Here is a 24,174-nt window from a genome sequence, read left to right on the forward strand (position 1 = left end):
TGTTATGGCACGTGTATTGCAGACTTCACACAATTTATTATTATTTTTTATTTTAGTAGTTTGGGTTTGATCTGATGTCTATCGTTGTCTGACTCCTGTATTGATTTTCAGAAACCCACTTAATCTTTAGCCCTGGTGATATATATGTGTAGTATACACTCCCAGTCAAAAGTTTTAGAACACCCTAAGTTTTCAATTTTTCATGGGAAATTATGCATGTTAATGTCTCATTGTGCTCTGAAATGAAAGCATAGAACAAATAAACAAATGAAGTTTAAAATAAATCAATTTTGAAACTAAAAAATATTCTAAACTTTTGACTCATGAAAGTGGCCACCGTTGGCAGATATAATGGCTGAACACACTCGTGGCATTCTTTCCACAATGGAAATCAAATATTCTTCGGAAAAATCTTCCAAACTCTGTTGCAGAAATTATCATAAATGTATGGCACTTGTAGGTTCCTGTGCTTTCACTGTTTAATGTTTAAGTCTGGGGACTGTGCTGGCACTCCATGTTTTCAAGCTCACCATCTTGTTCTATTTTCCTAAGGTAGTTCTGGCATAGCTTGGATTTATGTTTTGGGTCATTATCTTGCTGTAGGATGAACTCCTGACCAACTAGGAACATACCAGAGGGTACTGCATGGAGCTGCAGAATGCTGTGGTAGTTGTTTTGGTTCAGGATACTTCTCAGTCTACAAGTTGCCGACCCTGGATCCAGCAAAACAGCTCCAAACTGCTTCCTCTTCCATGTTTGACAGTTGATGTCACTCTGAGGAACTATCCTTTCGCCTACTTGATGCTGTACAAAAAAATCTTCCGTGATGAACCAAACATTTCAAATTTTGATTCATCAGACCACAAAATCTTCCAATCTTGAGTAGTCCATTGGCTGTGTTTCATGGCCCAGGCAGGCCTCTTTTTAGGGTCCGAGCACCGACGGTGCCAAGGACAGGCGGTGCAAAGGCACCGACTGTCCAAGGCACCGCGGTGCCTAGGACCCTATTGAAACCTTAAGGTTTATTATTATACTTTCTTCTTCTGACAAAAGAATTGCATTTGTGGCGGCCTTATCATACCCCAAAACGTGTCAAAATTGGCATGCACATTAGGACTGGCGAAAAATTTGATATTTTATTGGAGTTGTGCATGTGTGTGGCAAAATGGCTCCATAGTGCCCCCTACAAAGTTGAAAAATGTGGTCATTAGGCTAACTTCAACGACATTTCATCTACAGCTACAATATTTGATGGGCATGTGCTGCACATCAGGAAACGCAAAAAAGTCAATCATGACCACACTGTAAACTCAACAGGAAGTCAGCCATCTTGAATTTGCTGAAAATCTTTTGAGTTTAATAACTCATCGGGGGTACGTCTGAGAGACCTCAAATTTGGCCAGTATATGCAACAGACCCTCCTGATGAAAACTTATCAAAATGCTCCTCAAAAGTCAAAGGGAGTGGGAATGGCGGCCCCCAAAACATTGATCCTTCACCATGAAACAGGAAGTGGTGTCTAACTCTGTTGAACATGCGCCAATCTGCCTGAAATTTTACATGTATGATCAGTGTCCCGGCCTCATCACATGTATGTGGTTATATACACTGCTCAAAAAAAATTAAAGGAACACTTTTAAAATACATCATATTTCAATACGGGGAAAAAACAAACTGGATATTAGCATTGATATGGACTGGATAATGTGTTAGGAATGAAAAGTGCCACATTGTTTGATGGGAATGAAAATTATCAACCCCCCAGGAGGGCTATATTCAAGACACCCCAAAATCAAAGTGTAAAACTGATGTGGCAGGCTAGTCTATCTTGCTGAAATTCCTTGGCAGCAACTCAAAATGGTATTCAGTAGTTTGTATGGCCTCCATGTGCTTGTATGCATGACTGACGATGCCGGGAAAAGCTCTGAATGAGACGACAGATGGTGTCCTGGGGTATCTCCTCCCAGATCTGGACCAGGGCATCACTGAGCTCCTGGACAGTCTGAGGAGCAACCTGGTGGTGTCGGATGGAACAAAACATAATGTTCCAAAGGCGTTCTATTGGATTCAGGTCAGGTGAGCATGGGGGCCAGCTAATGGTATCAGTTCCTTCATCCTCCAGGAACTGCATGAGTTCTCTTACCACATAAGATTGGGCATTGTCATGCACCAGAAGGAATCCAGGACCACTGCACCAGTGTAGGGTCTGACAATGGATCCAAGGATTTCATCCTGATACCTAATGGTAGTCAGAGGGCCATTGTCCAGCCTGTAGAGGTCTGTATGTCCCTCCATGGATATGCCTCCCCACACCATCACTGACCCACTGCCAAACCGGTCATGCTGAACAATGTTACAGGCAGCATAACGTTCTCCGCGGCTTCTCCAGACCCTTTCATGCCTGTCACATGCGCTCAGGGTGAACCTGCTCTCATCTGTGAAAAGCACAGGGCACCAGTGGTGGACTTGCAAATTCCTGTGTTCTATGGCAAATGCCAGCCGAGCTCCACGGTACCAGTCAGCGGGCACTAGAGGACGCTGGGCCCTCAGACCACTCTCATTACATCTCTTTCTGATTGTTTGATCAGAGAAATTCACACCAGTGGTCTGCTGGAGCTCATTTTGTAGGGCTATTGCAGTGCTCATCCTGTTCCTCCTTGCACAAAGGAGCAGATACCTGTCCTGCTGATCGGTTGAGGACCTTCAACAGCCCTGTCAAGCTCTCCCAGACTAACTGCCTGTCTCCTGGAATCTCCTCCATGCGCTTGAGACTGTGCTGGGAGACACACCAAACCTTCTGGCAATGGCACGCATTGATGTGCCATCCTGGAGGAGATGGACTGTCTGTGCAACCTCTGTAGGGTCCAGGTATCGCCTCATGCTACCAGAAGTGACACTTACCCTAGCCAAATCCAAAATTAGTGAAAAACAGTCTGAAAACATTATGAAGGAAAAAAATGTCAGTGACCTTCACCTGTACACTCATTCCTGTTTTGGGGGTTGTCTCATTGTTACCCCTCTAGTGCATCTGTTGTTAATTTTATGAACACCAAAGCAGCTGAAACTGACTAAAAAGCCCTTCAGTTACTTACTTGACCAGATCAGTATCCCACGTTTCACTGATTTGATGCAATACTTAGATTAAAAAGTGTTCCTTTAATTTTTTTGAGCAGTGCAAATTCCCAGTCATAGCGCCACCTTGTGGTATCAGGAAGTACATATTTTTTACACTTTGCAATACTGTTCTTAGCAGGTTGATCAGATTCACTTCAAATTTGGTGACACAAGCCCAAACACGTTGATGATGATTCCCAGAGAAAATGATGACTCATCGTCATAGGGCATGGCCATGGCGGTGTGGCGAATTTCGATTTTTCGCCATGAAAATTGAATTCTTTATATCTCAGTTGCAAAAGGTTCAATCTGGACCAAACTTTATGTGGTGGACACCAGTTGGGACCTGAACACATCCATACTCAGGAATTTCAAAATACTCATAGTGCCACCTATTGGCAGTAACACGTTTTGGTCATTACATTTGCACTTCCCATTGCACGATACTTTCTCATATCATTCTGAAAATTGAACAGCTGAGTGTTCATGCCTTGATGCCACAGTGTGAAGATTTTGACGATTCAAAAAATGCTGTTGCCGTGGCAATGCATAATTGCCGTAACAAAGTATTTTTTGAAAGGTTAAATATGCTCAAACCCTCACCAAAATTAACACACATATCTGGTCTCGTGGACCGTTTGCTGTTTTAGAGGAATTTCACCTGATTTAGCCAAAATGGCTCCATAGCGTCACCTGGAAAATTGTAAACATTTATTACGGCCAGTTCGTGTCACCTCCAGTTCTGAAACTTGGCAGGCATATGTAACCCCTCAAGACGCACAACAAGAGCAATCCGAGATTTCTGACCTCCGCCAAGGGAAGATGATACGAAGTTGGAAAATCTAAATCCGGATCCAGAATCCAGATCCTTAACCGGATCAACACAAAATTTGAATGGAGTCTTCCCTGGGCCAAGATCCACCTCTGGTGAAAATTTCATGAAAATCTGACAAGTCGTTTCCGAGAAATCCTGTCCACAGACACGCACACAGACAGACAAATAAATGAATGGACCTGATCGCGTAACCTCCTTGGCGGAGGTAATAATGTAATTCACACCCATGCTCCAAATACAACGGGAAGTCGGCCATTTTGAATTATGTGTCGGATGTATTTATGATTTTGGGTCATTTTTGACCATTTTCAAAAGCTATATACTCAAACAGGGTAACACTGAAAGAGCTGAAATTTGGCCAGGATGTACAGGAGACTTAGGCGATCAAAAGTTATCAAAATGCTCCGCAAAAGTCGGACGGTGTGGAAATGGTGACCCCTGGAATTTGACAATTCGCCATGACACAGGAAATACTGTGTAACTGTCCTGTACATGCTCCAACCTGCATCAAACTTTACATGTATGATCAGGGTCCTGCCCTGATCACATCTATATGCCGATATACAGTCATAGTCATAGCGCCACCTACTGGATGAAAGGAAATGCTCTATAACTAGCCTACACATACTCCGATCTGACTGAAATTTTACATGTGTGATCAGAGTCCAGTCCTGATCACTTCCAAGGGCCAATATACACTCTCTGTTGCAGCGCCACCTGCTGGATGGACAGGAAAAGTTGTAAAACTAGCCTGAACATGCTCCAATCTGCCTGAAACTTTGCATGTGTGATCAGAGTCCACTCCTCATGGCATCCATAGGCATACACTCTCGGTCACAGCGCCACCTGGTGGACATGCATGGATTTGCCGACCAGCAAGGATGTGAGGACCCGTCCATTGCTGCTTGCAGCTTTAATTCTTATTGTGACGCCTTAGCAATGGCTTTCTTGCTCCATCTCAACTTGTCAAACCTGCAACTCTTCTTCACAAGTCTTCTGCACATCATTTCTCTCTTCTCTGAGACCTGTTTACTATGCCTACTATTAAGTTGTTCTTGAAACTGCTGTCCTGTGAGCCGCTTATCACACAAGCTGTTGAATCTCAGAAACTTGCCTTCTGATCCTGTTGTGACTTTGGGTCTTCCAGACATTTTCCTGTTATAGTTTTCTCCAGTTTCTGAGTGCCTTTGATGGTGAAGAAAACTGTACTCACTGACACCTCAGGGCTCCAGACTAACTTTTTTTCCTAGGAGCACAGTTGCCCCTAACTTAAAATTTTAGGAGCGCAAGCAGAAAATTTAGTGGCACGCACCAAAATCGACTTGCAAAGTAAATATTCACATTTCCTCTCATTTTCACTGTATTACTGATGATATGTTTTCAATTAACATTTTATAGTGCAGCAGTTGACACAACATAAGAAAAGCACTCAGAGCGCGCAGTACTCCGCCAAAGCTGCTCAGTTGATGTATAATTTCCGACACATGAAATCTTTAATAAAAATGACCTTGTGCTGAGTACAGACATATGTTATGCATGTGCACGTTATGTATTTATACCGAATCACGTGTAATTTACTCTTAAAAAGGTCTGTTGATCACCTCATCACTTTCGAAAGCCTTTGTTTTACTAGTGTTAAGGTAACCGTTCTCTCCAGGCTTTTATTTTGAAGGCGTATTTTTAATGCTACAGGCTTTTATTTTGTAACCATTCCAGCGGCACAGGAAGTGTTTCTCTAAGACAAGGTTTCTTGACATTACAAAGACGCTGCAGAGAAAAGTCCGAAAATTCACGTAAAGACGAAAGAAAACGGTTCCACACTGTTGCCGTCTTTAAAAAGGTGTGTCTAAACTTAGAAGCAGCTGGAATGGGGACAAGAAAGGAGTGAAGGACAGGAAGATGAATTTGTGTTTAAAATAAGGCTGAACATAAATAAAGGCTTTAAGAAACATCCGGAGCTTCACCGTTATTCACCCCTCGCTCTCACACACATTGGCCCCCCTTGTTCTTCGTTGGTGTTAGTCTCCTTTCTTCTTCTTTTGGAGTTAATGTCGTTTAAACCAGCTCATTTGCACATTACTGTCTACCAGGCTGAAGTGTGGAGCAGAAGTTTGTAAGCAACGAAAAATATTCAGTAGTAATTTAAAAAGAAATCGGCAAATTCACTGGTCGCACATGCAGGAGTAGATGAAAAATTTACTCACACTCGCTCAAATTTTGGTCGCAAAATGCAACCATTTAGTCGCAGTCTGGAGCCCTGCACCTTGCTTCTCTTCACAATTGCTCTGTAGGACAGACCTACATTTTTAGGTGTTATGATGGTGTGTCTCTCTTCTATTTTTAATTGAGGTGTCCTCTCCATTTTTGTAATAATACGCTACTTTTTGTGTTACAATACTGTTCAAATAATGCTCTGGAGGGTATCGTGCCACAATGTGTACTTTTTTGCAAACAGAGGGGGTGGCAAGTAAACAAGAAAAATTGGGATGCCTGTAGGATTTGGTAACACCAACTTTCAAGACTTGATCAACCTCGATTGCTGCAAAACAACTTTCAGTTGTTCACCCATTTCTTGTTTCCTGAAAAAGGCCTTTTTGTATAATTGTAAATGTACATTATTTTCCAGTTTTGGGTAACCTGACCTTTTTTTTTAAACCTCTGGCAGTTCACCACTTACCTTTGTACCATTTCGAGCTATTCATTGGACTTTAACTGCTTGAGTTTCAATAAAAAAAAACTGTAAAAATTGGGACGTTCTAAACCAGTAGTGTACATGTGTGGGCATAAAAGTTTGAGGCGGCTGTTGTTGTGTATTGTTGTTACTGCTAACAAATCATATGAAAAGCCTAACACTGTGTTTTGTTCTGTCTCTCAGTGCTTTTTGACTTGGACTGTAGATACCTCTCAATTCCAAGCTCATTGGTTCCCTACTGAAGACACAAAGTAAAAAGAAAATATTTCTCCCACCTGTTTTTAAGGGGCCTGTAATTTTTCAAAATAGTAAGACACTGTTGGTTTTAGCAGATGTTAGGAAATGAGAAAAGTTATTTGGTACTATTTTCAGTGCTGGAATAATTCACATTTGGTGGTGCAGCAAGTACAATGTGAACCTCAAGCCTGAATGTGTGAAAAAGGAAAAGGGAACTTCATCGTTCTCCGGGTAATGTAGAAGTGGGCACAATTAACACACAATTAAATTACAAGAAGAATGCTTCCCAACTCACTAATTCATTCTCATTTTTTAGAGTAAGAGTCACAAGTAGCATAAAAAGACAAATACATTTTTGCTTTTAAAATTTGTTCAGTGACCAACTTAGCCACCACTCTTTTCAGTATCTGCCATGAACCTTCCATCCATGGAATCTGTAGGTTTTTTTGTTCACTTTATGATTACCTTTTGCTAATGCAACAACCATATTCTCTTAAATGCTGCTGAAAGAGGTTTACTGTAAATATTAAATTTGAGGTCACTTAAAGGGCCCTTAAGTTCAGCATTTCAGATTGCAGTGTTGGGCCACCTTCTCAGATTTTTTTCTGTTTACTTATTATTTACTTATCTGTCAGGTGGTATCAAAACAAAGTTATCTTTGTTTTGATACCACCACTGACAGTTTTGGCTGAATTTTGAGAATCTCATGTTTTCAGACATGGGAATATTTTTATTTCATCTGAAAAATGTCTTGCCTGGGAAGCAATTTGATTTCAATTATATCTTCTTTATATAGCGCAGATTCACAACATTTGCCATTTCAAAGTGCTTATCATACACTCAACAAAAATATAAATGCAACACTTTTGCTTTTGCTCCCATTTTTTATGAGATGAACTCAAAGATCTAAAACTTTTTCCACATACACAATATCACCATTTCTCTCAAATATTGTTCACAAATCTGTCTAAATCTGTGATAGTGAGCACTTCTCCTTTGCTGAGATAATCCATCCCACCTCACAGGTGTGCCATGTCAAGATGCTGATTAGACACCATGATTAGTGCACAGGTGTGCCTGAGACTGCCCACAATAAAAGGCCACTCTGAAATGTGCAGTTTTATCAGACAGCACAATGCCACAGATGTGGCAAGATTTGAGGGAATGTGCAATTGGCATGTTGACAGCAGGAATGTCAACCAGAGTTGTTGCTCGTGTATTGAATGTTCATTTCTCTACTGTAAGCCATCTCCAAAGGCGTTTCAGAGAATTTGGCAGTACATCCAACCAGCCTCACAACCGCAGACCACGTGTAACCACACCACACCAGACAGGCGGTGCAAGGGCACCGACTGTCCAAGGCACCAACGGTGCTGAAGGACCCTATTGTAACCTTAGGGGTTTTTATGATTATCCTGCTAAAACAACTGCATTTTTCAGGGCCTGAACATGCTCGAAAAGTCATGAAAATTTGTACACACATCAGAACTGGCGCAAAATTTCATATTTTTTATGGCATATGGAGGTGTGTGGCAAAATGGCTCCATAGCACCCCCTACACTTTCCCACGGGCAGCATGTTTCAGCTAGAGCTACCAAATTTGGTACACATATGCAGCACATCAGGCTAAACAAAGAAGTCAGTGACAGCCATATTCTAAACCCAACAGGAAGTGAGCAATTTTGCATTGAATGTCAGATTTTGCCCATTTTTCATTTTTTTTCTAGAGCAAACTCCTCCTAGGGGGAAACTCCAATTCACCTCAAATTCGACCAGTACATACAGGAGGCCTAAATGATCCAAACTTATTAAAATCTTTTTCCAAAGTCAAAGGGCGTGTCCGTGGCGGCCTCTGGAATTTTGATCCTTCACCATGAAATTTCAAATGCTGTGTAAATGCCCTGAACATGCTCCAATCTGCCTGAAACTTTACATGTATGATCAGAGTCCTGTCCTGATCACATCCATATGATGAAATACGTTCACAGTCAGAGCGCCACCTGCTGGAAACAGTAAATGCCATTTTTTGCACTTTGATGCATTATTCTTTGCCTCTTGTTCAGATTCACCTCAAATGTAGTGACATAAACCTAAACATGTTGATGATGATTCACATTGAAAATGGTGACATGTCATAAAAAGGGGTGTCTGTGGGGGAGCAGCGAATTTCTTTGTCTCGCCATGACAACTACAATCTTTATATCTCTTATACATCTTTATTGATTACTCTAAATTGACCATAGGTGTGAATGTGAGAGTGATTGTACTCCTGCGACAGACTGATGACCTGTCCAGGGTGTCCCCTACCTTCGCCCGGGTTGCCTGGGATAAGCTCCAGCCCCCCCCCGCGACCCTAGCAAGGATAAAGCGGTGTATAGAGGACGGATGGATGAATGTTTTTCACCGTAAAGATCAGGGGTGTCAAAGTCATTTTAGGTCAAGGGCCACATTAAGCCCAGTTTGATCACAGCATAATAACCTATAAATCACCACAACTCCAACTTTTTCCCTTTGTTTTAGTTCAAAAAAGCATGTTTTAAAAGTACCATTTAATTATCTTTTTACAAAACATCATGAACAACTTGAAGTTTCTTAAGAAAAACAAATTCAAACAGTATTAAATGGTTGTATTTGTATAGTGCTTTTATCCAAAGCGCTTTACATGATACGTCACATTCACACACTGATGGCGGAGGCTGCCATGCAAGACGCTAACCACGACCCACCAGGAGCAATTAGGGGTTCGGTGTCTTGCTCAGGGACACCTCAACATGAGCTCGACGGGCCGAGGATCGAACTGGCAATCTTCCAGTTACAAGACGGCCACTCTACCCACTGAGCCATGCCGCCCCATAGTATTATGTCTCAGTTGATCATTGCAACTGCCAGATCACAGTTTATCTGCATAGGCAAAACACATTTAGTCACAGCTGTCTGGAAATTAACAATCTAGTATTTTACTTTATGATCAAAACAACTTGTCAAGGTCTAGAAATTATTTAAAGTTGACAGTTTGTAATTTTTACCCTTTGCAAAGTCGTCCTAAATGGACGATCTCGCGGACCGGTTTTGGCCCGCAGGCCGTTTGTTTCACACCTCTGGTAAAAATGATCTGAGTGGAAGAGCCAAGGTGGTGATGTGATCAAGTACGCCAGTGTTTCAATTGCATATTAACGATACGTTCATGTGTTCTCAGGAGTCTGCACTTCTGAGTACGAGCACAATGGCCTGCGCAGTTTCTGTGCTGCGAAAAGCAGCGCAATGTTAAAACAGTAGTTCACCTAATAAATTTTTTGATTTAGTTTTATTTATATAGTGCCAGTAACAGGTCAGATTGTCTCAAGATGCTTTACAGAACCCATATGCCTGAACCTTTCTGCGTAGTTCTGCATAGACAGACCTTTTCCTCCCAGCCACTCATGGCCTCTTGTCATCCCTCTATTACCCCCCCCCCCCCCCCCCCAGTGGGGCCTGCCCCACTGTTTGCGAAGCATTGTTATAGTGCAAGCAACCCCCCAATCCCCCACCCCCTCATGGCAACAGCCATCTTTGATGCCGCTTACCACTCTCAGCAGGATAATGCACCCCAACACACCACAAAAACTGAATAGCCCAGGGAAATGACAGAGCAAAGGTGTTTACCTTGGTTCCAGGGCATCCAGCAACATCCCGGTGCCACAGGACAACCCCAGAAGTCCTGTGTCCATGCCTCACTAGGTCAGAGGAGTTTTAGCAGCATAAAGGGTACCAACGCAATATTAGACAGGTAGTTACAGTGTTCTGCCTGATCAGCGTACACACACGTTCAACAACATTCCTGTATTGTATCATTTGCAGTAGCAGCACCTTATATTATCATAAATTACTATATTCCTATTGTTTTCCATTAAAACAATCTGTTGACTGAAGCAGCTACACATAATTGATCCATATTGTGTAGAAGAGTCGCATGTTGCGTTTAACGCCCTCTTTTAAGTGAATGTGTGCAGAGTCAGAGGCAGTCTTACTTGTTGAAAAGAGTTAGAATATTGTCAGCCACCACATTCTTGAGGAGACCTGCCTGAGTACAGCCTTTGTGTGGAAAACACGGAAGTAGAATCTTTGTGTTTTTTGAACCACAATTGAGGATAATCTTAGTCTCATCAACGATTCTTGTACTCTCATCAGAGCACGTGTTTTTCTTTCAGGCTTCTTCAACTGCAGCGGTCCGTGCTGAGTCCAGACTTTGAGATGCCAGATGAGCTACTGTATGGCCGAGCTGGCTACCTTTTTGCTCTGCTCTACATTAACAAAGAGATAGGAGCCGATACTGTGGATGAGAGCACTATTACAAAGGTGAGACACACCTACCGGTGCCAGTCACTGTTGTATCCCTCCACTATTCAGATTTTTACAGGTCAACCTAGTGGAAGCAACTTATGAGCATATTACTGATTTATCCAGGGACTTCCAATAGAGACACAACTCTCTGTTATGATGCCAAACAGAATACTCAGACTCTTTTATGGTAATGAATTCTTATGGCTAATAAAAACAGATCAATTCATAGCTCATTTACCTTAGGGAATCCACCTGATGTATAGACATTCTGATACCTGTTTATAAAGGTTTCTCAACAGGTTGTTGGGTTAACAAATCTCGTCATTAATTACCAAATTGAATTTGAATCGGATATTTTAAATTTCCTGCTGTCTACATGACACATGTTGCTTTCAGTCTGGCAGAGCTCATTATTGCAGCCAACTCACTGCACTCATTGTAAAGACAAGTAATCTATTATTAATGACAAGGTATGAGCAATTGAAGATACCTGAAGATACCTTTGACTCGAAGACAGCACGAGGGTTAAATAAACTCCTGAAAACTACAAGAACATATCATGAGTGTCAGCTATGTTCCTTTTAGTCCTCTAAGTTACCTTTACAGGGTAACTTAGTTGACCGGTAACATAGTTGACATTTTTATTGTTTTCAGGCCTAAAATCAGCATGGCTGCCTAAAACCAAACATCACATGACATTTTTAGAGAAAGATTCTTCTAAAAATTATAGATACATTTTAATAAAATTGGAATTGAAGCTTTTTTTTTTAAAGATATTGTGGTAAAAGTTGACATGTGATAAGTCCATACTTGACTCACACACTACTTTATATTAAATAACTCAGAAAGAGGAGAAAGAATATACCTTGGAGTCTTGCCAGTCTTTTCTTCAGGAGGAAATGACATGGAGCAGGTCATGTGATTTGGAATTAACACACTTCCTTGAGAGGTGTTTTTCTAATGGGTAACTTAGTTGACAGTCATTTCTCGGACACAGTACAATTTGTTATTTTCCATAGAGAATTTGATATATTGCCAAAAAAGAAATGTCTGTCATGATTATCTCAACTTAATAAAAGAACACAATCAAAGCAGATTTTGAATAATTTCATTTTATTATTGTTTTACCGAATTAGAAGGTGGTTGTTATTAAATTTGGAGGGTAACTTAGTTGACATTTTAGTGATATTCAGTCATTTTTTATTAATGAGTGATTGTTTCCATAATAAATAATTATAGAATTTGTAAAGATATGATGATAATGAACATAAAAACATTATTTTTTTCTCTAAATATAAATGTATGCAAGATATATCCCATGGACTTCTCCGGTCTTAAAAATAGAGAGGGTGTCTGCCTCCTGGACCCAAACTGGGAGCTGGTTCCATAGGAGAGGAGCTGATAACTGAAGGCTCAGCCTCCCATTCTACTTTACAGGACGTGTGTGTGTGTAGGTGTGTGTGTGTGTGTCAACAGTGGAGGATGGGAAGCTGGTGCATGTCATGAAAAGGTGTAGACAGATATGTCAGTTGAATACATATGGAGCCCTGTGAAAATTCACGTACATGAATACATTTAAATTAATCTATTTTTCTAACCAGAATTGTACATTGTTAAAAATAGCTTTTTTTAGCTGGAAGAAGGGAGTGTTTGAAGCATGAAGAGGCAGGGATAGCTGTACAGACCTGTATAGATGTATCGAGGTGTACGGATGTGTAAATGAGCAGAGCTGAATGTCAGTCTGCTCTGTCATGAGGAGGCAGTGCTGCTGCTGCAGAAGTGTTTTTCTTTCTTTTTCACCCACTCTGTCTTGCATGGGGACAGAGTAAAATGCTGATTCAGGTCCCTGGGCCTCGCACCCCCATTTATAGTGTGTGTATGCGTGTGCTGTATATAAAATGAGCACCACAACCAATCAACAAAGATGGCAGAAACGCAAAGTATGCCTTTGCAAAGGCAGGCCACTAACTGAAACCTGCTGCATCATCCTGAAAACAGTGACTTCAAATTTAATCTTGTATGTACACTACACTGTCGAGTACATCATTTGTCTTGGAGCAAACCACGTTTGTAGATTTGTCCATGTTGTGCAAATCTGGAAAATGTTAACTGTAACACATTTTATTTGCTTCCATGCTCAGGGTGGTGATGGTTATGTTAAAGCAATTCAAAGCACTCTGTTAAAATTATGAAATGATCAAATTGGCTAAATATAAATATGTCAAGAGTGACTCAAGACAAGATGTCACAACTTTTTCATCTTTTAACCAAACCATTATCTGAGCTCCAAACAACACCACACACATAAACATTTATGGCATTCAGTACTAAGAGCTTGAGTCATTTGTCTTATGACAAGTGTCAACATAAAAAAACTAATAGATGTCCTGACAACAGACATCTTACTTTGTCTTACTAGCTGTATTTAGAATTCTGCAGAGATTTACAGCTAATACCTGATCACTGTCTTTTCAAACTAAATTGGTTATGCTTTGACCCTTTCCCTCTCTTCATATGGTCATATATTTGATTTTATATGTGCTCGCGACACATGACGTCTCAGCTTAGATAACTTACACACTCAGAGAAGGAAAGAAGAATTTCTTTCTTTAAAATATAGCCAAAGTTAAAGTGTGAGGCCACAAAAATATTTTAGATTTTGTAGCAAGTTAATGTATTTCCATATTCTTTTGCATTTATATACTAAATTAAAAAGGTACTCCCACTGAGAAAATTCAAAATGCTTGGCTCAGCCATGTGAAATCTGCTGTAAATAGGTGAGGGGATTAAAACAACAGGGATATCTACTGGTGACAATGCAATGTGAAAAACTGATCTCTGTTCATGGGATGGAGAGTGCTGCTTTTTAAAGCTCTATCACCTAGTTGGAACATGTCTATAATTGCATTTATCTTGGTTTAACAGTCATGAAAAATATCTCATTTTCAGTTATCCTAATCCCTCTGCACACTTTACCTACTCTGGACCCTACATTATAACCAATTTAGTCCCAGAAACTTGTTGAAAGTGCTATAAAGGACTGATTCATCATATAATGCAGTTTTGTGTAAATGTTTTAGGCCCACGGTGGCCATGACTTTTGCTCACAACACAATAATTCAGGGCTGCCAACTTGTGCGGGCGGCATAGCTCAGTGGGTAGAGTGGCCGTCTTGTAACTGGAAGGTTGCCAGTTCGATCCTCGCCTGTCGAGCTCATGTCGAGGTGTCCCTGAGCAAGTTACCTAACCCCTAATTGCTCCTGGTGGGTCGTGGTTAGCGCCTTGCATGGCAGCTTCCGCCATCAGTGTGTGAATGGGTGAATGTGACGTATCATGTAAAGCGCTTTGGATAAAAGCGCTATAAAAATACAACCATTTACCATTTTAACTTGTGACCCGACCTTAGAGTGAGATTTAGTTTGTGTGTGATGTTGGCGGGGGGGGGGGGGTAATTTTGAAATAATTTTGAAAATTATTCATCCTGTCCTACATTCTGGTGGTTTTGTTAAAATCTTATTATAGAGATAACCTTAAGGGATAATAAAAAACACTGAGCTTTAAAAAAAAATAAAAAAAAAACACAGACCAATGGCAGGTAGTATTGAAAATGGTTGTTCTTGTGAAGTATGGATTAAAGTTCTGTGGTTGGACACACATTTCAGTATTTTCCATAAATATCTGCATAATTGAAATAACTCCAGCAACCGCTTTGTAACATTTGTCTTGGAGAATTCTAATGCACTCAACAGCTTCAAGTTGACCACATCATCCAACTAAACAATAAAAACTGCTGAAGCAAAAGCAAAACATAACTTCATAACTTAAATTATCCATTCACTGAACAGAATTACAATCAGACACTAAACTCTGTCCCACAGGAGCAGGGTGACATGAACTACACCCAGGACTAAACCAGGTCTGACTGGACCTCACAGGAGCAGGGTGAATAACTTATTAACTAGGCCCAAAATAAATAATAAAGACTATAAACTCAGAATAAATGGCACAACTGTAAACAGAAACAGGAAAAGAACAGGGAAAAATGAATTCTTGTGAGCCATGTTGTCCTCCCTGGTGGCCTTTTTTGAGGCCTTGATTATCTCTGGTTCTCATTTATGGGACGGCTCCAAACCAGCCATTTTAATAGTCATAATAGAGGAGAGTGTTCCCTCTAGAGCCACACTGTTCCTGGTCTTAGTCTTGTTCGGTCCAACCAGTGAAAACAGAGCATTATAGAAGGTAGTCATATTAGGTCCAAAATTAACAAAAGATGCCAGTTAGCGTTCCATCATGAGAACAGCAGCAAAACCAGAAAACCAATGTTTTTTTCCCATTAATTTGACACTCAGTGTGCAATCTGAAGGTTTCATTTTCTGTTTACATTTAAATTGTGCACAATTTAAATTGAACCTTCAACAAAAACTTAAGAAATACCACTGGTTTTGCTGCTGATGGAATGGTACAATGCTGACAGACATGTTTTTACATCATATGCATACCCTCTATAGTTTATTCTCATGGTGATGGGCAGCAAAGATTTTTATGTTGCAATGGTAGCTGTGGTAATAGTCAAAATCCTGATATTTTGACCTGGTTTATATTTTTCTTCTTTTCTTTCAACTATTGCAAGGTCTATCACACGAACCAGACAACTGTCATGAAGTCCAATGTATTCTTTATCAGCATAAATTAACTAAGGTTATAGTATTATCCCATCATCGTGTATAATAATGTGACCTTATTTATTTATTGATGACATATGTTTGGGCCAGGCTAATTTGGCTTCTATCGCTCTCCCTTGGCTATCTCCACTTTCCAATCATTACTCTCCTAAATAAAGGCTGAAGTTAAATAAGTCTTATATTTTGCACCTAATCATACGTGAATGAGCTCAGCTCCTGTTTCACTGTGTGCATCTGATGCTGGAGCTGATGCTCCAGAAGGAAGTCACCCCAAAGATAGTATATGGCTGACAGAATCGGGTGGTTAACACAGCTTTTAAGTTAAAAGCAATCGATCTGCCTGTCGACAAAGGAAATAGAACTGCTGCACATAAGCTTGATATCAGTGAATCAATAGTGAGACGTTGGAGTCGGCAGCATGAACTGACTCAGTGCATTTTACTGCCGTGTTACTACCGTGTTACAGGCACTGTTTGAAAAAAAAAAATCATGTATTTAATTAGAAGTTTAAAAAAAAACTTTTGTTGTAAATATCTCATGTTACGTCATGGACACCTGCAGCTTATAGTCAGGTGCCGCTTATATATGTATGAAACTTTTTTTATTTTTAAATTTAGTGGGTGCAGCTTATATTCAGGTGTGCTCAATAGTCCATAAATTACGTTATGTCTGTTGATAGATTCAACTGTCAAACTAAATTTATTTGAATTGAAAATAATTACTTATTGTGGCAAATATTGCTATTTCACAAAAATGTGATTAATTGTGATTAATTAAATACAAAGCCTGTAATTTTTTTTACGTATTTAAAAAAGAAATTGTGAACAAAAATTTGAAGTATTTTCTAGGGCTGGACCCGAATATCGGAATATTCGTTCGCTACGGCACTATCCGGATATTAATTTTGGTATCTGAATATTCGGATATTCATCTTTAATAGCCCCGAATATTCGGAGGCCAGAAACCACTATTCGGGCCAGCCCTAGTATTTTCAAATGTTTGGCCTGTATTGGCCTTGCTTCCAAACTTTTAGACTGTAGTGTATATAAAACCCATCCATTAATCATGTTAACTACAGTCTTTTGTCCAAATATAGTCAACAGTATTATAGTCTAAACCAGTGGTTCCCAATCTTTCTGTGCCCAAGGCACACCAAAGGACAAGTAAAAATCTCAAGGCACACCTATTGTGCCAAATAGCCTTTGTAACACGTGTTATCACTCATATTCATGTAAAATATCTGTAAATGTGCATAATTATTTCTTAATGCTAAATAAAATAAGACAAACAACTCCATTACTCTTGAAATATTTATAAACAAAATATTTCAACAATTAATTTGAAACTTCATCAAATTAGGCTTCATCAAAGCAGCAACACACCTAATTAAGTCAGACAGGTCACAAAATTAAAAACGAGGCAAAACAAAGTCAGAAGAAATTATGTACAAAGAACTGTCCATTGTCCTGAACTACAAATTATAAATGTAAAATTTTGCATCAACATTGAAACATGTGCTACTGTAAATATTATTGCCTACTTACAAATTAGTGAGACATGTGCCTGTCGGTGCGCACAGATTTTTTTAATCCTTGGTGGCACTAAGGAGAGGGCCACTCGCAAGTCCTGTTCAACAGAGAGCCATGACCTCCTGTTGTTCTTCATGTAAACCAGAGTAGAAGAGAACGCCAGCTCACACAGGTAGGTAGTGGGGAAGAGAAGAAGTTGCCCAGTCGCGAGGTGGGAGATGTTTGGGTACTCTGATGCAGAAACCAACCAAAACTGATCCAGTGGGAGCTCACTAAATTTGAGTTTCAGTGTGCGGTCCACACGGAGCTCTGCGCACTCCTCTCTCTCTTTCATACTGAGCTTTGCTGTTGAGGATTCCTGGTTGAATGGGTCTCGGATCCAGTCATAGTCCTCGATGTCAGCAACACATGGAAAATAGCGCTCAAACCTCTCTTTTAGTGTCTGAAGGTGTTCAGCATATACAGCGCGCTCCCTCGCTGCCTGTGGCGCAGCTGATACCAGCGGAAACATGTCCATGCAGCCCTGTTCCAAAGCGTCGCCCCACAGGATAAGTTTGCCCATAAACCCCCGAATCTTGTCTGTGGATGATAAAATGTTTTTATTCCTGCCCTGAAGCTTGGCGTTTAACTCATTGAGATGTCCAAATATGTCAGCTAGGTACGCCAGCCTGGCGCACCACCTCTCATCCGCCAGCTTGTCCTTATGTGGGACAGCGTGTTCATGTGAAAATTCCAAAAGCTCTTCCCGAAGCTCATAAAGACGGGATAGGACTTTCCCCCGTGACAACCAACGTACCTTGGTGTGGAGGATCAGGCTTTGGTGGTTGGATCCCATCTCGGCGCATAGCTGAGAGAAGAGGCGAGATTTCAGGGGTCTTGATTTGATGTAATTCACCATCTGCACAGCCTGATCCAGCACCTCAGTCAGCTCCGAGGGCATGGTTTTGGCAACTAATGCCTCTCGATGCAAAATGCAGTGGTTTGTCACAATATGTGGGTTTTCTGCTTTCACCTTGGCAATGAATCCTTTAACTCTCCCCGTCATGCATGCTGCACCATCTGTGCAAAAACTGACACACATATTCCAGTTCAGATTGTTCTCTTTTAAATAGTCATTAGTTACCCTGAATATTTCTTCTCCCTTAGTATGGCTTTCCATTTCTTTACAGAAGAAAAAAATTTCTTTGATAGAGTCATCATCAACATATCTGATGTTTGCCAGGAGTTGGGCAGCCCCACTAATGTCAGTAGACTCGTCTATTTGGAGAGAAAATCTGCCGCTCGCCTGTAGTTTCTCTGTTAAATGTTGCTCAATGTCTTCTGACATGTCGTCTATTCGTCTTTTGATTGTATTATCGGAGGAAGGCACTTTGGAAAGCTCATTTGCGGCATCTGGACCCAGCATGACACTTGCAGTTTTTTGGCAAGCGGGGAGAATGAGTGTCTCCGCTATTGTGTGAGGTTTCTTTTGTTTTGCGAAAAGCTCTGCCAGGACGTAACTAGCCTCCATTGCCTTTTCAGACACTTTCACACAATCCAACAAATGATCTTGCTGCCTCTGGTTTAGATCCCGTGCTCTTTTAAAGTAAGCTAAGTTTCTCCCAGCATGGGAGAGATGTTTGGTTTCCAAATGCCTCTTTAGCTTACTCGGAACCATGTTAGCATTAGCTAACTTCTCCCGACAGAGAACACACTCGGTCTGAGGAGTGTTGACATCCCCAGTCCAACTGAAGCCATAAGACAGGTAACTGTCATGATACCGTCTGCTGACAGTTTTTTTTCTCTTTTCTTTCGGTGGGTCGTCGGCAGTCTCTGTGCTGACGGTTGGTGCTTTGCTCCGCACAAGAAATCGCTCCATTTTCGCTCTCGTTTGGTTTCTCTCATGTGTCAGTCTCATAATTCCAACCTGCGCAACTGCATGACCCGCGAAATATGAGTTCTGTTTGATTTTTTTTTTCTTAAGAATTGTTTTTAGGTAGTTTGCCTCTGTATTATGAAATGAGTGCATACAAAGCAGTGATATAGTAAATTTAAAAATTTTTTTTTTCTGTAATTGTGTATTGCAATAATAATGTATGGTTGTCACAAAATCCCACGGCACACCAGCACTTGCCTCACGGCACACCAGTGTGCTGTGGCACACCATTTGGGAACCACTGTCCTAAACATCTGAAACAACACTAAAGTATTGCCTATCATTAGTGAATGTCATGCTTGATCATGCTATAAACTGTAGACATTGCTTTGGTCACAATTACTTAGTTCCAAGAGAAGTCCCACAAAGACACAGTTTGGCTATCACCGTGAACATACTGTTACGTTTGCACATTATAAATAATTGATTATGGTAAAAGTACCTGTAGATGTATACAATCTGGGGCCTATAAAACGCGTACTTCTGGGGACATGCATCAGGTTTTGGTGGATGATTACTTTGTGGTATGACACTGTCCACTCTGAGCCATAATTTCAGCATGATGCAGCTGTTTTACCCTGATGTGTGTGTGTGAAATTTGAGATGAGATCAAGAAACAAAAATACTTGCAGTTTTTCGAGAATTTCAGCTGAACTAAGTTGATTAAGCTCTAAATCTCTCAAACAGCACCATGCTGCACTGAAACATTATGAACTCGTTTACTGCAGTCTCATCCAGTATTGCAGAAAATCTCTTAAATCTTTCTCTTATTGAAGCCAGCGTTGTAAAAACATTATTGTCCACAATCTCTAACTTTGGAGTGATTTCTGAAGTTTCCTTGCAAGGAACATACAAAATGGAAAATATCTGGTCATAACATAGTCATAACTGACCTGGATTGTGTTGTTGTGTTTGACAAACAAGATGAGTCTTTATATTGAGAAAGAAGAAAGTAGACATGTTTATGCATTCATGTTCATCTGACCAACACTTTTGTTTCTTTTGAACTTGGCTGAAATTTTATTTATTTATTGAAGGGGATCCCCATTAGCGCAGCAGAGCTGTCGCTATTCTTCCTGGGGTCCAATAAAAAACAATTCATCTGATACCAACATCACTTTGATTTACAAAGTTGGAATGCAACATTTAAAAAATAAATAAATAAATAAATATATATATATATATATATATATATATATATATATATATATATATATATATATATATATATAATCATTGCCAAAAAACAATAAATACATACATATACACATACCTATATATACACATATATACTTGTGCACATATACACACATACATATACACATCAATATCCTCAACTACATACACACACGCGCACATATACGTACACATACATACACCTAAACATATATATATATGCATTAGGGCTGCAGCTAACGAAGCCTTGAGTAATCGTCAAAGCATTAAATGGCATCAAAAGCGGAAGGGAGTGCGCAATGCAACAGAAATCATCATCCGACTGGAGCGCGGAACACCGACGGACGTCAGTGCATATATTATGTATGCACGATGCAGCGCGGATGTCCGCGTTTAGATACAGCTGTATAGTAAACGCTGACATCCGTGTTTACGATAGATCGCGGATGTCCACGCTGCATCATGCATACATAATACATGCACAATGCAGCACCGATGTCCGTCCGTGTTCCGCGCTCCGGTCGGATGATGATTTCTGTTGCATTGCGCACTCACTTCTCCAGATATTCCATTTTCTCTGTGACAGTAAGCACTCTATCACATACTTTATACAGGTCTGTCTGTATTGAGCTGCAGTCTTCCTTTTGTTTGCCTAAATGTATCTTAATATCATCCACCTCCTTCTGAGTGAATTGTAGGCTGGTTTCCACATCCTGCAACTCCCTTGTGAAGTTTTCCATCTGAGTGACAGTTTTATCCATGATTTTGCTGACAAAACCTGAATATATATCCTGTTGTTGTTTTAATAGCTCCTTGAACATGTCTTTTTGTTGTTGAAGCAATTCAGTTACCTGTGTGAGTGATACATATTCATCTTCAGGTTTAGCTTCTGCTTTTGATTTTGGTGGCATCACAGCTGTAGTCTCCAGGCCAAAAGCCAACACTGTCTCCACAGCAGCAGTAGCTCAGATGTAGCAGCCTGTCTCCACAGCAGCAGTGGCTCAGATGTAGCAGCCTGTCTCCACAGCAAGAGTAGCCCAGGTGTAGCAGCCTGTCTCTACAGCAGCCGTAGCTCAGTTGTAGAAGCCTGTCTCTACAGCAGCAGTAGCTCAGTTGTAGAAGCCTGCCTCCACAGCAGCAGTTGCCCAGGTGTAGCAGCCTGTCTCCACAGCAGCAGTTGCCCAGGTGTAGCAGCCTGTCTCCACAGCAGCAGTTGCCCAGGTGTAGCAGCCTGTCTCCACAGCAACAGTAGCCCAGGTGTAGCAGCCTGTCTCCACAGCAGCAATAGCCCAGGTGTAGCAGCCTGTCTCCACAGCAGCAGTAGCCCAGGTGTAGCAGCCTGTCTCCACAGCAGCAGTAGCTCAGGTTTACAATTCCTTTTTTGTGAATATGTCTTCATTGTGGATATTTTTGGATATTTTTGGTTAACAGCATGTCTTGTGTTGGTACTGAAACCCTCGACTGGACAAGCCCTGTGGTTGAAGTATTATAGACCAGAGGATTGATAAGGTCTGACTTAATTACTGCAGAAATTAAGAAAATAGATTGACTTTTATTCTCGTTAGACAAACATCAACTTACACATTTTATTTCACCAGCTCCATTTATGAATAGTCATAAGATTATGATTTATTCTATCACATGATTTGTCAGTAATTTTTGGTCATGCCCCTCTGCCCTGGCCCCCCGTGTGGTTTCTGTGTGTGGGGATTGTCCGGTCTCAATCACTTGTTTTGACAATTGTTATGTTTTCTATTATTATTGTAATGAGGTAAATAACTGTTATTATTCATTGATCTCCTTATTTATATCACTATCATTATCAGCATATATATTATACATCATATATGGAATATGCGCGAACACACTCGCACGCGCACACACACACACACACACACACACACACACACACACACACACACACACACACACACACACACACACACACACACACACACACACACACTCCCTCCTTCATACACACAGAGAACAGCTATTTTTGCTTTCATTTCCATTTATTTTTACCTTTCTTTTCTCCCTTTTTCGTCTTTGTTGCATATATAATCGTTATTACTCATTATTATTGTTTGTTCTCTACTTTGTTTAAAACTATCTTCTATATTGTAAAAGTGACCTGTTTGTATGTCTTTAATGTTCACTGTTGTAATAAAAAAGAAAAAAAAAGAAGTGAAAGTGAGAAGAGGGCTGAGGTGTTCTTGAAGAAGAAAAAATGGACTAATAAAACACTCTGGGGTACAACAAATGAATGAGATAAGATCAGATAAAAACTTTTGAAAACAAAATTTTGTCAGCTCTGTCAGGTTTAAAGAATTTTTGATCCCAAAAGCCTATTTTTTAGTGCCAAAATTTTACTTTTGAATATCAGAATATGCACCAGTTGTATTTAATTTTCTCCATTTACAGACACACACATACAGACAAAGACACACACACTGGCCGATTTACAAACATGACAGGCTGATGATGTTACTACGCTATGCCTACGTTGTACATGCACTGCATTGTACATATGCTGTATCATAATAGTAGTGGAAATGGTGGTTAATGCTGTACCACTAACAAAAACACATTTGTTTTAAACTGAGCCTTTTAACAAGAATGATGTTTATCTAATTATATACATTATTGCTGTTAGATCACGTCACATTTATAATGATTCTGATTGATGGGAGCAAGAGTGTTGGAATTATTAATGCTTAATAATGCTGTTGACTGCTCAGCACATAGTTGCTACTTTAAGCATTATGTCAGCTCGGAAAAAAAAAAGAGAGGAAAAAAAAAAAGTAATGCATTTTTGGTGATCTCAGTCCAGAAGAGAGAGATCACCACAGAAATCCTCTTTCTCGTAACAGTTAAGGAAATGACTAAACCTTTCAAAATGTTGTTTTACTTCACAAGAGTCAATATTGACGATGCTTGCCAAAAGTGCAATACATCATTTTTGATTTTAGACCTGAAATCAGATCAGTGGAAAAATCCAGAGAAAGTTCATCACATACAGACGTAGACAAATGTACAATTTAACAGCATCTTTCAGTAATTGAGGTGTGGTTTGTATCCTGTGACCCTAGAGCTCGCAGACAAATTAATTTTGGGACTGGATACAAACTCTGTCACACTTCATTTTCACTTTTTCGCTAATTGAATGTTGGTGTGGCAGTGCTTAAGAAGTACTCAAAGCTTTACTTTCATAAAAAACTATACATTAAAATTATTATTGTACCTATTATATATGCAGCCTAGTTCTATTTATCTGTGTGTGTACTAAATGTGATGTAATTTTATTACCGTTTAATGGTTGTTTGCAACAGATGTGATTTGTAATATATGCTTGTAATGTGTGTGCATGTAATGGATCATGAGTATTTAAGAGGAAGTGCTTTGAGCTTGAATTCTCACAAAATAGCATTTTGAGCTATCATTAAAGAATAAAATCTTGTAACAGGAGCTATTTAGTGTGCAGATTAATCTATTTTCAATTCACATCAATCTTATTGGACGTTTGCTCTTCAGATTAGCTCTTCTGTGATGTAGGGGTACTACATAAAGTAGTTTTATTATATGCACTCATTATATAGGGCACCACCTCGCTTATGCAAGGAAATTAATTAATTTAGGCAGAATTTCACAGAAATTCCCGTTGAAAATAAATT

At 40.1% G+C, this 24,174-nt stretch overlaps 1 protein-coding gene across 5 annotated transcripts in view; it reads left to right on the forward strand.

Annotated features, from left to right (window-relative positions):
* Positions 1-24,174, forward strand: part of lancl2 (LanC lantibiotic synthetase component C-like 2 (bacterial)) — a 105,731-nt gene that overhangs the window by 17,172 nt on the left and 64,385 nt on the right. For all 5 annotated transcript variants that reach the window (XM_051940821.1, XM_051940820.1, XM_022208054.2 and 2 more), the window contains one exon: positions 11,066-11,213. In XM_051940821.1, the coding sequence (XP_051796781.1) occupies positions 11,066-11,213 (148 nt within the window). The remainder of the gene's footprint in view (positions 1-11,065; positions 11,214-24,174) is intronic.

The sequence above is a fragment of the Acanthochromis polyacanthus genome, chromosome 20 (assembly GCF_021347895.1).
Source record: "Acanthochromis polyacanthus isolate Apoly-LR-REF ecotype Palm Island chromosome 20, KAUST_Apoly_ChrSc, whole genome shotgun sequence".
NCBI classification, from domain to species: Eukaryota; Metazoa; Chordata; class Actinopteri; family Pomacentridae; genus Acanthochromis; species Acanthochromis polyacanthus.